This window comes from Pipistrellus kuhlii, unplaced genomic scaffold (genome assembly GCF_014108245.1).
Source record: "Pipistrellus kuhlii isolate mPipKuh1 unplaced genomic scaffold, mPipKuh1.p scaffold_m20_p_9, whole genome shotgun sequence".
NCBI lineage: Eukaryota > Metazoa > Chordata > Mammalia > Chiroptera > Vespertilionidae > Pipistrellus > Pipistrellus kuhlii.
In genome coordinates, this window is record NW_023425595.1 from 20,330,024 (window position 1) to 20,347,056 (window position 17,033).

Sequence of the window (17,033 nt, forward strand, 5' to 3'; positions counted from 1 at the left end):
TAAGGTGAGGTTAGAAAACAAACCATCCTTTTTATTCCCCATTTTATTTTTAGATTTCTAGAAGCAAATTAATGTCCAGGGGTGGAGGGGGAGATGGCCCTTAAGTTGCTTCCTTCATATTAAACAGGCATTAGCATTATTAACAGACTCTGATAATATACATCCTTTGTGTAAATATCCATATTTGAAAGAAAAGCTAAGCACTAAGAGCATCACAATTTAGTGTTTTCTCAACACAACAGTGATCATGAATTTTAATTCAATGGTTACATGCAGAACATGTAACAAGCAAAGAATAGATTTTTAAAAGATTCTTAAAAATAAAAAAGCTTTAATATCAGAGCTTAAGCAAGCATATCACAGCAGAGGGAATATCACTTGTCAAGGTTGCGTTGAGAATGATCTGCATATAATTCCTTTCCCGTCACAGTTCAGATTTCACATTGTTCCAACCTTTAAAGGGAATCCGACCACAATGCCTTCATTTCTGAGTAGGGAGATACCACCACCTCATCCGAGCCTCCGATTCATACTCAAACAGAAATTGCTGTGGGTCTTTAAGGAAGCAGAACAAGTCAGAACAGTCCAAGTTCTAAACAAGCATATGTTTGCACTGGTTCTGCACAATTTGTTCCTAAGAGCAAGCACCATATTTCATTGCTGCTGTCTTACCATCTACATAAAAAATCACAGCCTTTTTGCAGTAAATGCCAACAAATGTCAGAAGAGCAGACAGTGGCTACTTGGAAATGGCTGTTAGTTTATTAATATAATCTCCCAGAGTGAAGCTTATGGCATGAATGTTTTCAAGATGGTCAATATCATTCAGAGGCAGGGCTAACACGACAACAGCACTCTCTACCCCTGTACCACTTACCATTTGCGATCTGTTCTTCGGACAGCCATTGATGTCTTCAATCTTTTCATTTGCTGAAAAAGGAAACACAAGTCAGAAAAATAAATCACCACCACAGACACTTGGAATCTTGATGTGCAGGACCCTTGAGGCCAACCAAGTCCTAAGGCCTTGTCTGGGTTTATCCAATCAGCACAGGCATGTGAAATGCTGAGAGGCATCTCGCAAGCTTTAGGACTTACTCATCAAGCTGCCGTCCTCCAGGGACAGCTGGGCCAAGGTCATCACCTAAAGCAGAGACAACTGCATCGATGACAGTCTTGGAGCGACAGGGCATCATGGAAATCAAGGCTGGGATCGTCCTTTAGGCTCTTAGACGGGCAGGAGCAACCTCCCCACAAAAGATGGGCCGGTTCAGAGTGAATCAGTCTAGCTATGACTCAGCTCCAGGGCACAAAAGCTACAGATGATAACCTGTCGCCCCATCTCTAGGCAGAAATACAAATATTGCTTTATACTATTAGGATTATTAATAATCCTATTCCCAACGGGTGGCAAACTGGGAAAATGAGAGAGTGAGACTTAAAAACGTCTCATCCAAGGCCCCATGGAAAGTCCAATTATATCTGGGGTACTCTCGAAGTTGTAATAGCTTTTACCTACTAAGAGAAGTGAAAGCAAGAGGGTGCACTGAATTAACTGGAAACCAAGTACCAATCGCAGGGGATAAAGGGCTAGTCCTCCATGGAGAAGAATGGAGGACCCTCTGCAGAAGGATCCCAGGATATCTCTGAGGGTGGAGTTTGCGACTGCAGCTGCCCAAAAACAACAGTACATGTAGAGGTCAGGACACTGGCTCAAGGGGCAGATACTTCAGTCTGAATCCCACCTCTGCACATTCTCAGCTGTGTGACCTTGGCCATGTCACTCAACCTCTCTGGGCTAAAGTTTCCACATCTATGAGATGAAGCTCATACTACCTATATCACAGGAGGAGCTATGAGAAATAGATTAGTCGCCAGTAAAATGCTTAGCACAATGCCTAGCCAGTAAAATGCCTAGTACAGTGTGTTCTATAAATGGTAGGCATCAGAAATGGCAGAAATGCTTACTTATGATGTCTCCATCTGAATTAGGCCCAGAAACTCGGCAGGATTCCATAGTAAAGAACTAAGGATCTGCCTTTTTGTGTGTTTGAAGCCTTTATTAGCTTCTTCCCCAGTTCCATGACCTCTCACCCCATTGCCCCACCCAGGAGGATAAGGCACACTCAGTTCTCAAAAAATAAAAATAAAAAAAATCCATAAACATCTCATCAAATATTCATGAATACAATGCATAAACTTCCATGAGGACAAAAGACATTAAAAACTCTCTGAAAAGAATAACGGAATCAAAACACCCCACAATTCTAGGACTTTAGAACACCTGAACCTAAACACAGCTCACTATCGCTTCAGTTGGGCTTATTTTACTCTCTCTAGTATTTCTTCCTTGACAGAGAAGTGAAATAAGAAAGCCAACTAGTGACAAGAAATTGTTTAAAAACCGAATTACCATGAGTCTGTCTGGATGGTATACACACAACCTAATCTACACTGCCTTTAGAAGTTGCCAAAAGTAAATTCTCAAAACAAATGCAAGGTGGGCTTATGACCCACCTGGGGACCCAATGTGTTTTCTCAAGAGAAAACTGGATTAGGCATTTTAGAAAGCCTCTTCCACCACCTGCTTCTCCTACTCCCAAAAGAGGTGTCACAGAGCATTTAAAAAGCACATAAACCCTGGTCAGTGTGGTTCAATCAACTGGAGCATCATTCTGTACAATAAAACATTGTGGGTTCAAATCCCAGCCAGGGCACATACCTAGGTTGTGTGTTTGATCCCTGGTGGGAGCACGTGCATGTTTATCCAGAAGGTACATAAAGAATATGCTTTCTCTCTCTCTATCTCTCTCCCTCCCGTCCTCCCTCCCTCTGTCTAAAATCAGTTAAAAATAAAAAGCATGTAAAAGATGCCCAAATGAATGGGATTTAAATGAATGAATATGGTCTTAAGTTCACCAGAAAACAAAGCCAGAATATAACATTCCTACAAATTCCACAAGAATAAGGACTTCTATCTGCTTTGCTCCTTCCTGTAACCCCAGAACTCTGGGCAGTGAGATGCACAGTGACCACTCAGTAAATATTTGTTGAGTGGAACTAAGAAATGAATACTCTGACCATTCCAAACAATCGGAAGTGTTACTGCCTGTTTTGTCCTTTCACTTGTCAATATAGATGTGCATATTGAAGATTAAAAAAAAAAAAAAAAAGATCCTTGCTGAATGTCACTCCATCATCCATGAGAAACAATGGCAGGCCTGCACTGTGACCGTAGATTTTGATATAAATTGTGGCTTTGGGGCATCAATGACACTCAAGATATCTTCCAACTGGATGCTCATGAAGGCCAAAGTCATTGGATTCTGCCCAGATCAGCATTAGGCCATTAGCATCCATTAAATCGAAGGATGGATAACTGAGATCTAAGAAATCATTTTAAATATTCTTTATGTACCTTCTGGATAAACAAAACCAAAAGCTTGGTCTAATTACTTCCCTGATTCCTATTCATGGTCTGTCCTATTCCGAAATCATAGCCAAGTGCTCCTTGAATTCAAATGATCACAAGTCCTATGAGCCTAATTCTGCCATTTACAACATTCAAAATTAAAAAATAAAATAAAAATAAAAGTGGGGTGGAACCTATTCCTGACCATGTTAAAGGGAACATGGGAAGAGATAAATCAAAGACTAAGCCTAAACTCCAAATAAACACTGAATAAAAATGCAAAGTGAGTCTTGGACCTCCTGGCTTCCAATTTCATGTAATTTAAAGATTTCTCCTTTAAATTCTCAAGTGTGTCTAAGGTTGTCATAAATACGTACAGTGATAATAGCAGTTCTGATTCTGCTAGTAAGAAGAAAGAAGAACTTGGTCTCCAGAGCCAAAATTATTAAATCTTATAGGGGGTCTTTGGCTACACTCCCAAAACAGATAACCAGATGCAAAGGCATTGGTCCCCTAAGTCCTCAGCTGTGATTACAACCAGCATCTAATGGTAATTTATTCATTCCAGCATGCTCAATACATTCTTAGCCCATTAATATAGTAACTTACCAGCACACAAGGTAACACTTTAGTAACTGGAAAGCATTAGTGCACTTTTTGAATAAGAAAAGTGGCATCAAACACATTACTTTTCCAAAAACCTCCCCTGATAAGTTCAGAGCACTTCATGGCCCATACATCCATACATGGTCCTATGTATTTGCATGGGGCAGCTGGCAGCCCTACCAATAGGAGGAGAGAGAAATTGGCTGCCCACAAAGGCAGATGACTTACCAAGGTCACTCAATGCTAGCAGGTCCTCAAGGAAAAGAAGGTACACTCCTGCATGTTTAAATTTTCTAGTTGTGCTCAGAGGCAGCCCAAATGGTGATAGAAAAGAAGCTATCAGCTCTCTTCACCTCTAACAAGAAAGCTGTTCCTCTAGGTCTTGGCTTCCTCCTTCTCTCCAGTCCTCTCAGTTCATCCAGTTTCCCTCCTTCTCTCTTGCCTCTTTCTTGTTGTTCTCCTGCCTCTGCCCCTTTCCTGAATCCAGCCCCTTCTGGCATCCTCCCTGAGTGACAGAGATGTAAGCAGGAGGGGGGAGCTGTCTCTCCCCTTTGATTCGTGCTTTTATCCTGGCCTCATAAACCTTTCTACTAACTCATGGAGATGGCAACTCCATGGATGGCAAGCAACTGCTGACTTTAGGCAGCTCATGACTCGGGAGGATAATCAAACTAATAAGAGGTTGAACACAGAGAGACTCAGCCCTTGGTCACTAAAGAAAGGTCACAGAGAGGCAGCAAAGGTCCATTTCTGTAGGGGAAGATGGCGATGATGGAAAAATGTAGATCCAAATAATTTCTCTATCTAGGAAGCCTACCTCCAGGTGGAATAGATGAAGACTTAGATAGGAGCAGTGTCTGTAAAAAGCATTTAAGGTTTTCCTTCAAGTCATTCCCCAACCTGAAAGTCAGCTCTTTCAAACATTGGATCTTGTTCTAAAGCTAAAGCCCAGAATTCACTGCCTGGTATTGAGTAGCATTGCCTGACTTTGCCTTGTTGACCCTCTGACTCTCTATGCTCCAGTTGTTTTACACCAGGAATGCCCTTCCTAACTGCTTCACCTAGTAACTCCACCCTAACTGACTCCACGTTTAGCTTATAAGAAATCCTTTATAGGTAAATTCCCTGATCCCCCCCTCATCACCACCCCCAACTCCACGCACGCACGCCCCCACACACACACACATGAAATTATGGGTCAGGCCTCATAGCACCACAAGTCCTCAATCATTATACACAATACTCCTCCAGGGTCTAGAGAGGGGCTGTCTTTATAAGGGACAATCTCCCCTCCTGCAAGTATTGATGAGCCTTTTTTGAGATGCTCTAACTTTTTATTTTGAAATAACTTCAAACTTGTAGAAAAGTGACAGGGATAATACAGAGAATTCCTTCATCCCTTCTCATTTTCTCTCTGCCCACCCCCAATCCCTTTTCCTGTATAGGGCACACTCTTTTTCTGAATTACTTTTCTACAGGCTACAGATATCATGTCCTTTGCCCTTTATTCTTGGCATGTATTTTCAAAGGACAAGAATATTATCTAACAGCAGAGTTAGCAAATTTAGCATTGATATAATTCCAATGTTCCAATTCTGTCAATTGACGTAAAAAAAAAAAAAAAAAAAAAAAAGATGTCCTTTATAGCATTTTATCCCAGGCCAGAACCACAAAGTACATTCAGCTGTCATGTCTCATTAGTCTTGAATGATCTCTCAGCCTTCTTTGTCTTTCACAGCACTGACATTCTGGAACAATACAGGCCAGCTTTGTTTTTAATAAAGAATTCCACAATTTGGGTTTGCCTGAGATTTCTCAGGATTAGTTTCAGGTTTTCCACCCCTGACTGGATTCCTGCTGTGTCCTCTCAGGTATGACACCAGGAGCATGTTGACATCCATTTGTCCTTCACCAGTAATGTCATCTTGACCCCCTGGTCATGATGTCTGGATTCTCCCCTGTGTGGTTACTATCTTTCCCTGGGAACTATCAAGCAATCAGTGAGAGGCATTGAAACCATGCAAATAGTCTGCTCCTCATCAAACTTCCTTCTCTCGATTTCTGTATCCATTGGTAATTCTCACCTTAACTAATCTTTACCAAAAGATTAGTTAATATTTACATTTATTACGTTTACATTAGTTACATCCCTTTTATTTAGTAGTTACATTTACATTACTTACATCCCTTTACATTCATTGGTCAGCATTCTCCTGGTCAGTGGGGGCCCCTCTCTGCTCTAGTGACGTATCTATCTGTCTATCAGTATAGACTTATAGAGTTCCATTTTGTTCCATGGTTATAATCCACGACCATCCTCAATTATTTTGATGCTCTCATCATCTTTGATGAAATTGTCTTTTTGTCACCCTGGAGAAAAGAACTAATACTTGTACAGAAATACCACCTAGGGATTAGACTTCGACCTCATAAAAGAGCTTTTGAAGGATTCCAATTCTCTGTGTTAGATCTAGTTTCCTGAGCAGGTAGTAAGCTGCCCATCGTAGTATTTAACAGAGTCTATTAACTGCATGCAGGCACCAGGTTGGGGCTTTTAAAGGTCCCTTCCTAAACTCAGAGTTAAGAGTTGCAGCAGCGTCCTGGAGAGAAAGAGGGTATGACATACAGTTTAGAAGAATGTTCAGAAGAATACCAAATGCTGAGAAGGGAAAACCTCCTGGCCACCTGTTGGAAAAAATTCGATCCAGACTTGCAGAAGCAGGGGCTGCAGTGCCTAATATTCTCATCCCTAATCCTTATGAAATGCTGTGAACCCAGAAAAGAAGATGACGTAGACCCAGGCCCAGTGCAGTAGCTGGTGGAATGATAGAGGTCCCTCCAGCCTCTCCTTCAGGGTTGCTGGCCTGAGGGGCAGCCTGGTCACGGGCACTCACTTGAGCTTCTGACACCTACTCCAGTAGCTCCAGGCCCAGAGGGATAACTGTCTAGCAACTCAGATGTCATCTGAGTAGATTCAGAGAAACAACCTCCTGAGCAACAGGAAGAACCATGCTGGCTTACATTTCTGTAGCACCGTGTTTAGTGAATTCAGGAGATACACACTACCATTCCCCACTTCTGGGCCCCTGGCAGACATCACTAATCTATCAGGACACACTGACACTACTACCAAAGCCTCACCATCCTTCTCCACAAACCTTTCTAGGCAGCGCCTACCAGGTGCTATCCAGGAACACTTCACAGTTTTTAACATATTTCATATTTGATACTTAACTTGCATTTCATAAAACTGCCACAAAAGCAGACAAAGAAGGCATGGCTGTGCCCATTTTGAAGATGGGGAAACAGAGATATCAGAAGTTTAGTGACTCTTTGGAGGTCCCACGGTGGGGAGGGATGGAACTGGGATGAGGGCAAGGCCTCTGGGTGAGGTCCTCTCCCAGTTTCTGCCTTTCTGTCTGTGCTGAAAGCAGAGAGGACTCCTGGAAGAAACACTCTGCATGGTCCAAGACTCAATCAGAGTTGGTCCATTACAGAGTTGGTCCATTAGTTGATGACCCTGCTGAGATGGGGAACCAAACCCAGCTCAGGTGCGAGTCATCTCTTATAGGCAGGCCTTGCCAAGAAGATGCTACTCCTTGCAAGGTTATTAGCCTTGAACATTTGCCTTTAGGCCCATCAAGGAGCAGAATACTGCCACAGTCACTGCTCTGAACTGAAGGGAAGGGAGGAAGAACCTCGTACTGGGTTCAGAGTCTCTGGATTAACAGGGGGATATAATGCTGCCAAGCACAGAACAGAAGTTTTTGAAGCAGACTCTCCCAGCTTAGATTCCCCTTGCACACTAGTCATGTGACATTGAGCTACTGGCCCACTGGACCTCAGTTTCTGCATCTGTAAAATGAGGAGGATACTGCCTACTTCATAGAGATGTTGAGGAAATTAAGTAAGAGAAACATTTAAAAGAGCTTGGTAGGAGTGATATTCAAGAGGAGGAGGAAGAGGATGAAAAGGAAGAAAGGAGTGTGGCAGATCCAAGAATCTTCTCACTTAAGTTTAAACCCTTGTACAATACTCTCCTGTTGAGTGTGATGGGACCGAGGATTTATTTTTAACCAACAGGATATGGCAAAGATGATAGAATGGTACATTATATAAGGTTCTTTCTCCCAACAGAAACCTTTTTCTCTTGCTGAAACTGAAGAAGTTGACCAAAGTGGCCATGTTGGAAGACCCATATGGCCAGAAGCTGAGAGGGGCTTCTAGGAACTGAGAGGAGCCTCCAGTCAACAAGCAGCAAGAAATCAGGACTCACCTCCTATATCTGCAAGGCGCTCAATTCCACCAACACTCTGAGTGACTTGGACTCCTCCCTGTTCGAGCCTCCAGATGAGAACACAACCCTGGCTGACACCTTGACTACAACCTTGCACAGGTGCCCCGCTAAGTCATGCCTGCACTCCCAGTGCACAGACACTGCGAGATCATAAATATTCATTGTGTTAAGCTGCTAAGTTTGTGGCACTTTGTTTACAGTAACAGAAACTAGGAGAGGAAAAAGGAGAGAGGAGAAGGAGGACAATGGAAGCTAGCCTGGAGAACCCAATCTCAGGACAGCAGGGAAGCTGCTTCTGTCTTGAGTGGCAGCTGCAGCCCAAAAGTTTTAGTGAAGAGACGACCTGCCTGTGTTTTTAGGCACAGCCCCCACGGATGTAGACAGAGTTACAACTAAACAAGGCTACGTCTCACACTTGAAAGGTAAGCAACTTTTTCCAACAACACACGCCCAAGGGCTGTCCTATCTCTATGCCTTCTCTCCTGGCATGAGTTGGCCGTTGCCAGCAACAACACTCAGTCTAATGCTGTATAACTGACCTCCTGCCTCCTCTGACTGCTGAGCTCCCAGGTAATACCCCTGGGCACATCCCTTAAAGCCCAAAGCCAAGCTGCCCTCCTGGACCAACCCACTCCTCCCAGCACACAGCCATGGCATTAAAAACCTCACCACCCAGTTCCCTTCCCCTAGTGCTAAAACCAGAACCAGCCCTCTCCAGAATCTGATCCTTTGACTTCTCAAGCCCAATTAGAGTTGGCAGGATGAAACCAACCTCATGTTACTTTTTAAAATCTTTTTTTTTTTAGTTTTTGGAAATATTTCCAGAGAAACACACACACACACACACACACACAAAAGGTACCAACAGAGAAGGGGCAAGAATGAGAGAATGTGAGAGCCAGAAAGACAGTAGGAGGTCTGAAGAGGGGGACAGAGAGCTCCTCCCAGACCATCAGCATCATCTTCTAGCCTTGGCCAAAGCTTTTCTTTTCAGAGGATCGAGACGAGATTGCTATATGGGTGATCTTATCAGGAAAAGGGAGCTGGTACCCACACTCCCTGAGATCAGCCAAATAAATTTTCAACATATGGGACAGAAATATCATATTTCTCTTAGAGATTATAGTGTTTCATTCTCCTTGCTCCATTCGACCCTGCCTGGGTCTCCACGGTGACTCATCCATCCCCAGCATAAAATCTGCTCTTACCCACAACCTGGATGATCTGAGCCAGGAGGACACCGTCCGTCACATCTTGCTGGAGGTCCTTGATGAGACGTTTGTGGCCTGATTTGGCTAGATAGTGATTGGCCCAGTCGGTGTAGATCTGCAAAAGAGCAAAGAAGCAACTTGAGGAAGCCAGTCGGACCCCATCTGGTCTGAGGCAGCTGCTTGGCCCTGTGCAGCAGCCCCCGTCCCACGGGCGAGCTGTCCGGGGCCAGCCAGCGCCATTAACATGCAGGGCATTGTGCCGAGGGGGCATTCAGCAGCCATAGCCGGGCTTTCGCCTATTGAGAGATCCGCTGTCAAGCTCAGGGAAAAGCTAAAGAAAGCTTCAAAACACGCAGAGGCCTGAATGGGACAGGGGACACGGAACTAAACAGTCTGCACCAGACGCTTTGAGAGGCTGAGTCTAAAGGCAAGCGAAGCCTTCCCCCCCCCCCTCCTCCGCCACCCCCGACCCCCTCCCATCTTTTCCTCTTGATTGAGAAAACGTATGGGGAGGTTACCACCCAATAGGCATCGTTTCATGGGCCGTTTCTGGGTATGAAGGGCTATTGTGTTAACCGAGTTCTCCGGAGCCTGGATCCCTTGTAAAAAAAAAAAAAAAAAGCCAAGTACGAAAACACAGAGCCCCTCAATTACTCTTGTGTGAGTGGAGTTATTGACGGCCTCGCAGTCATCTCAAATTTGATCGGTGTGATTGAAAAGCCAGGCATCATGTTCACTGTTGGGATTCTGTGAACAAAACCCGGCGACTTCTAACGTATCTGAATGCAGCATCGGCATACACTGTACCCTGAAAGGCAGAGGCTGGGTCACCCATGAGATCAGGAGCGCAGACCCCTTGGCGGCCATCCACAGACCTGCTCCTCTCGGCCACACAATCAGCACAAAAGGATGTTTTCTTCCAAACAGGCCAACAAGCGTGAAAAAAAGTTGCACTGAAAACTTTCCTAACTGGCATAAGCCAAAAGCAAACACAATTTAAACCCTCCTCACCAATTCTGAGTGTTTAGCTCCATGCATGAATTTCTGAGCTGGTGGAGGGACATGTAAACTCCATTTATGAGCACTTTTCCTCCCCCAGAGTGGTACAAGCAAATGACTACTCACAAAAGACAACTACCCTACCTCCACTGGGCCATTTATTAGCACCAACAGTTCACAGACTAACCCCGTATGGTGTCTGCATCCAAATGATGAAGGTTATCATGGTATCTCCAGCAGCTGGCCTGTAGACCTCCTGTGACTAAGGAGCAGCAGGAGACCTGTCCTCACTGGGATCTCTCACCCTCCATCCCATTTTTCAGAACATCTTTCCCAGAGAAATCTCACACAATGGGGCTCCTCCTTGTCTCTCAGAGCCCCTGTCGGTCAGGGCCTGATCTTACAAAGCAGAGAGGGGGCACCTCTGACTACTCCACCTGGGACTGTGAGGGTATCATCCCCAAAAGGGAAAGGCAGGACTGCATGTTCTATCTCCTCGAGACCTGAGGACAGGTTATCCCTGCCCACCCCACCCCCACCCGGAAGCCCAATCAGTCTTCCACTGCAGAGTCCCACACGTGCACTGCACACTGCAGTGTGGTGCTATTTCACACCTCGGACCACCCCTAAATCTCCTTACTTTCCTTCCCTGTGACTTCCACGTTGTCAGATTAAAAATCTAATAGAGCAAAAGATAATTTTCAACTTTGTAAGCACCGAGAAAGCTAAGGAAATGGTGTGCCATCCTGGTCACCACAGTGGCTAATCTGAAAAGTGAAGGATCATTAAATGAAATTGTTAACAGGGCGAGAAGGAGGAAGAAAAACATTGAGAGGCAAAGGGCCAGACCTGTGTCCAAGTCATGGAGGGAGCTGGTACACCAGGGAGAACTTTTAATGTTCCACAGCAGTCAGAAATGGCTCTGCCAAAGACATGAATCTCTCTACCTCACGCTGTTTAAAACAAGAGCTCTTCTTCTCTCAGCTTTAATCCATGGACACACCGCTGCCAACTTAAACCTCCCCGAGCACAGCTCTCCTCTGATCGCCTGCTCAAAAGATCATCAATGTCTCCCCACTTCCCTCTGAATTAAAGTTCTCAGCGATCACACTGAGATCCAAAAAAGTTGTATTATCCCCAGCTTTTCCCCAGACCATGGCTGACCCTTTTGCAGAGGAGGCAGTGCGTGTGGAGTTAAGAGTGTGGGCTTTAGAATCGGCCAAGTCAAGTAGGCCCCTGGCCCTGGGCAAATGAGTTTCTATTCGCTTTGCTTATACCTCCGTTTTATCCTCCATAAAATGGAGATTATGCCAAATATATTAGGAAACTGGGACTGGCACATTGGGACCTGGCCAAACCCAGCTGACATGTTTATAAACAAAGTTCTATTGGGACGGTCACACCATGTGTTGTCCATGGCTGCTTTCACGCTACAATGCAGAGTTGAGAAGTGGCGACAGAGAGACCTTTTGGCCCACAAAGCCTCAAATATTTACTATCCAGCTTTTTACAGGGGGAAAAAAAAAAGTGCCACTCACTCTGTGTTACAGCGACTGAAAGAGATATATCTACACATACCAAGTGCTCAGTGGTAATGATTATGCTGACCCTTAGGAAGATGACAAATCTCGCACTTCCCAGTCTCCAAATGCACGCCAGCCCTTCCACCTGAGTGTCTCTACCCAGGGCCACCCTGCAAGGCCCAATCCAATGCCAGTCCCCACCTCCCTCCCATGAAGTCCCTCTTGATTTCCTGATTGCATCCTGAGCCACATGAGGCAGAGTGTAGAGAACTTGAACAATGGAACTACCTTTGCACCCTCACCATATTTTGGCAGAGACGATGTCTTGCACATCTTTGCTGCCTCATGGGTTAGAGGGGGGCACACGGCAGCAGGTTGGTAAGTGATTGCCCCGTTGAGATGAACAGGAAAAAAAAAAAAGGCAAATCCTTGGGAAATTTATTACATTTGAGACTTAAATAATGCGTTCTTGCAGTGAATCCTCAAACCATGATCTTAAGTCTTTATCGATTGAAAAGAGCAAGGGAGAGAGAAAATAAATCACTCTCTAGCTCAGGCTCATTAATCAGGACCCATCCAACAAGAATCATTAATTATCTGGAGTTTCCCCTCCCCACCGTCCTCTCCAGCTCTCAACTTTTTGCATAAGTGAGTCACAAGAAAACACCCAGATTTATTTTAAAAACCAGTTTCGCAGGCCATGCTCAGAAGCCCTGACATAAGTCAGCCCCATCTACGTCACTTGCTGTTTCAGTAGTTCATGCAATGAATGCCATTCTCCCAAGGGGCACCCTTGGAAAACAAACCCACACTATCCCCAGGCATCAAAACAGACTCCCTCGGGGGATTGCACAACTCAGCAAAAATGGAGCTGGGTACTCGCAAAAGATTTTAAGCAGCAGCTAAACTAAAGCCTGATTCAAAATCCGCTTCTCCAGAGCCGGTCTCTTCCCCAGAGTTCTGGAGCTTTGAGGGCTGCTATTACTTTAACCCTGAGTCCACTGTTCCTTGATCTGTGAACTTTCAGCAGACATGAACAGCAAAAAGAACCACACAAAAGGGAAGAACAAAACCACCACCCCCACTCAAAGCTCCAAATCATCAAACCATTCTAGAGAAACGGGTCTAGAGAAAAGCTCTAGGATCATTTCGCCCTAGCATCTGAGGCGTCTTTCCCATTGCTTTCCCACTCCAATCCCTCCTCCTCCCTGAGCTCAGCTCTCTCTCCACCCCCAGGCTGCTGTCAAAGGCTCAAAGAAATAAAAGGGGGAAGGCGATGGCAGCTGAAGAGTGAATTTGTTTTGATTCACTTATTACCCCTGACAGAATTTCCTGCAGCGTGCCAGTCATGTGTTTGCTTATAATGCCACATCCTTCCATATCTCCTAGGCTGAAATCAAAGAGGGAAAATTGTGACAGATCGACTGAAGTGAAGAATCTGATTATTAGTCGTAACAAGAAAACATAGTAATTGCACCGTGTTAAACCAATGAGGATAATACGTTTATACTGCAATTAGCCTTCAAGTGAAGTGTGTGTGTGTGGGGGGGGGGGGGGAGATAGAGGTGGGGAGTGGGAGATGAGGGGTGACATTCTATGTAAGGAACCCAAGAAAAAATGCCACAAAACAAATGCACCAAAAGTTGATGCCCTAAGGACCCAACTATAAATCCAGACCCATATGCCGGACAGCCTGATGGGTCCGGAAGGGGTAGCATTAGGATAGTGGCTCCAAGAGAAGGGTGAAATGTATCTCTTGGAAGGAAATGCCAGTGTGAAGAGAAAGTGAGCCAGTCCTTCAGCATCAGAGGTGCTTTCCGGTCGAACAGTCGTAAAGGGAACCCTACTGTTTGGCCTCCATTCAAGAGGTCTCGCTCTAACTTTGGCCACGTCATCAACATACTATTTCCATGACTGAGCATCATGTGATTAAGTGGTTTAGATCTGCTTGCTCTGAAGCACAAAAATAACACTGCAACAATCGCATAGAGTGTTTGCCCAGAACCTGCATACCACTAAGAGTGATTATCTAATTTATTCACAATTTTGTGAAAATCAAAATGCACCATTTGTGATCAAGGGTAAAAATCTTGTAATATGTTCACGTCTGCACCCCCAGCATCTGGCTAGGAGTGTGCTACCTACCCCACGGGTGCAGACACATGGTCACATAACCTTTAAATTGCATGGGGTGGTGGGTGGGGCCTGAAACTAGCTGGTGGATTTCCCCCCTGCTCCCTGGTTTCTCAGAAGAGTTCCACTCTGCCCAATGTCCTTGGTGCCACCACATGCCCACCTCGGAGGGGAATGACTCTCCTTCCATCTCAAGTTGGCCATCTCCTGATGCATGACTATAGTCATTTGTGTTTTTCCTAAATCCCCATCATCATAAGGGCAGTGTATTTGGAGTCTTGGGAGCTGATGTGGACAAGGACTGAGATCTGGCTCTGCCTTTTACCAACTAGGTGAGTCATGTTCTGGCTGGGGGTTGGGGTCACTCACCTGTGTGACAGTGATGAACAGGGTTGTTTATGGGTTAAATGAGAGCATATGTGTAAGTGGTTAACAGTGAGTGTCTGGCACACAGTGTTAAATAGATGATGCTTATTCATATGCCAATTAATAAACTCTAGGCTGTCTAGATTCTGGGGAATAGGTTATTCTAGACCACATATGTCAAACACAAGGCCCGCGGGCCAAATCCTTGATAGCATGTGAGTTGGTTAACAGCACTGTTAAGGAAAAGATTGTTCCACTCATTTTAAATTCACATTTCTGGTTAACATTGTCAGTTTATGACTGTTCAGTAAACCATTCGGCCCGCGATTTAGGCTGGATTTTAGATTTTGGTCCCTTCTCTGATTGAGTTCGACACCCCTATTCTAGACTGTTGAGAGTTTACACTTCTGAGAGCCACACATTTTTATTCCATTGGGAATTTTTCCCAAATGGATTATCACGATCCCTGCTTTTTAAATGAACCCAGTTTCACCTTTTCCTCGATGACCCACAGGCATCACTATGAATGATAGTGTTTTATGTATATAGGGTGCCCTTAGGGCCCGCTGGGCCTTCTGTAAAAGGCCAGTTCCTTTCAAACTGGGTGTGAAGTAAGAGAAAGTACTGTTCAAGTAAGAAGCTTACTGGGATTTTGTGGCACCCCTTTGCGCTGCCCCAAGACTCAGGAGAGAAGGCTTTTGGCTCTCAGCTGGTCTCCAGGCAGGTAAGTCAGCTAGAAAGCTGGGCTCCAGGAGCATCAGGTGTGACTGGGTTGTGTGTTCCTACCTGAGCACATGTGGAATGGTACCACCAGCCCTCCCCCTCGGCATACGTTTTGTAATACGGTTAAGGTTTTGTAATACGGCTAATGTGAACATATTTATACCAAGGAGTGTACACCTCTGCCCGGACCCAGAAGGCAGCACATAGCAGCGGGAAGGGAGAAACCCTCGGCTGTTTCCTCCCTTGTTATCTCCAGCAATCTACTTATCCACAACCACCAGAGATACACCCTGATATCTGCCCACTGGTGTGCAGATGTAGCCAGTGACTAGAGGGAAGGGCAGGGCTTATCGCGAACCTGGATTTCCATCACGCTCCACACACAGCCTGGCACCATCCTCACTCCTGCTTCACCCATGAATATCAAGCCAACACCCACTACTTAGAGCTGCACGCCCACCGTGGTGCTTTACGCAGGCACTGCCCGAGCAGCTGCCCCCACTGGCTTCTGCTCTGGCTGCAGTCTTGCGTAGTGACTTCAAGTGTCTGTGGGGACTTCAGAGGACACCTTCTAGTCAGACCACTTGGGTTCCAATCATGCCTCAAGCACTTCCTGGCAGAGTTACCCTAGAAAAATGACCTAAACAGCCTGAGCCTCAGCATCTTCATCTGTAAAATGAATCAACTGCCCATTCAGGTTGCTGTGAGATAGTAATCTAACAATGCAGGGCATATGGTAAGGGCTCAATCTGTGAGCTATGGTAATGATTCTCTTGAAGACAATGACATTCAATGCAAGCACTTTGCAAACAATGGATTCCTTTAGTTCTCACTAATCAGTTGGGAAAAATATGTTATTTCCCCCTTTAACAAATGAGGAAATTGAGACTTAGAGTCTAAGGGGTGACACAACTCTCCCAATGTCATGTGACAAGTATGCCGGGTTGGAAAGAAGTGACCAGCTCCTAATGATGCCACACTGCTGCTGAGAGGCCGGCACAGGAACACCAGCCATGAAAGGTCAAGTGCCACAGCGGTGTGGGAAAAGGCAAGGCTTATGGCACAAAAGCCAATACAGTGTCACCCTGCCCTGCCCCTGGGAACAGAGTGGCCGCTTGTCACTCAGGGCAAACAGATCCAGGAGGGGAGCTGACACTTTCCCATGTCACCAAAGCACAAAGCAAACATAACTTAACAACAGTGTCACAAAACCAAAAATGCCAACCGGACACGAGTTACGGGGGCAGGACTGTATCCAAACAGGGAAACACTTGGGAGTAAAGTCCCTCCGTTCCAGTCTGAAGTGGGGCAAGCCAGCCTGAGACCCTTGCATTGAATGTCGGGCGGGCCTGGGAACAGTCCACAGCCACACAATGGCGGCATTGTCTGTCAGGGACAGGAGCAAGCAGCAGGTGGGCGTGCACAACTCCAGAGGTTTTGAAACCATGCCTTTAGGAAAATAAACCAGGCTGGGGAAATGTGCTGGGAGGGACTGGTAAGGTCTCAAGGATGAGCATGTAGGCGCCTGCTGACTCCACACCTTGGGTTAACCCACTTTCGGTGCCTACGATCTCCCCTTTTCTGCACCCGGTTCTCCTGGGACAAGCATGACTCTGCACCGCACTTCAGAGTCAACCCAATCCTTTCCCTTTACTTCCTCATGTGATCACCTATGCATGAGGGATCGGTGCTTCTGTAGAGGGCCTTCTGTGTGCCAGTTTACACCCGTGGCCTCATCTACCATCTCTCACTGCTGGAGTGAC

The 17,033-nt window shown here is 45.5% G+C and overlaps 1 protein-coding gene across 9 annotated transcripts in view; it reads right to left on the reverse strand.

Moving 5' to 3' along the window:
* The window catches only part of NAV2 (neuron navigator 2), a 355,228-nt gene that overhangs the window by 224,844 nt on the left and 113,351 nt on the right, over positions 1-17,033 (reverse strand). For all 9 annotated transcript variants that reach the window (XR_004986047.2, XM_036426216.2, XM_036426215.2 and 6 more), the window contains exons 2-3: positions 9,524-9,641; positions 878-930 (exon numbers count right to left, since the gene is read on the reverse strand). Coding sequence is in view for 8 of the 9 variants with exons in the window: in XM_036426216.2 (XP_036282109.1) it covers positions 878-930; positions 9,524-9,641 (171 nt within the window). In the remaining variant the exon portion in view is untranslated. The remainder of the gene's footprint in view (positions 1-877; positions 931-9,523; positions 9,642-17,033) is intronic.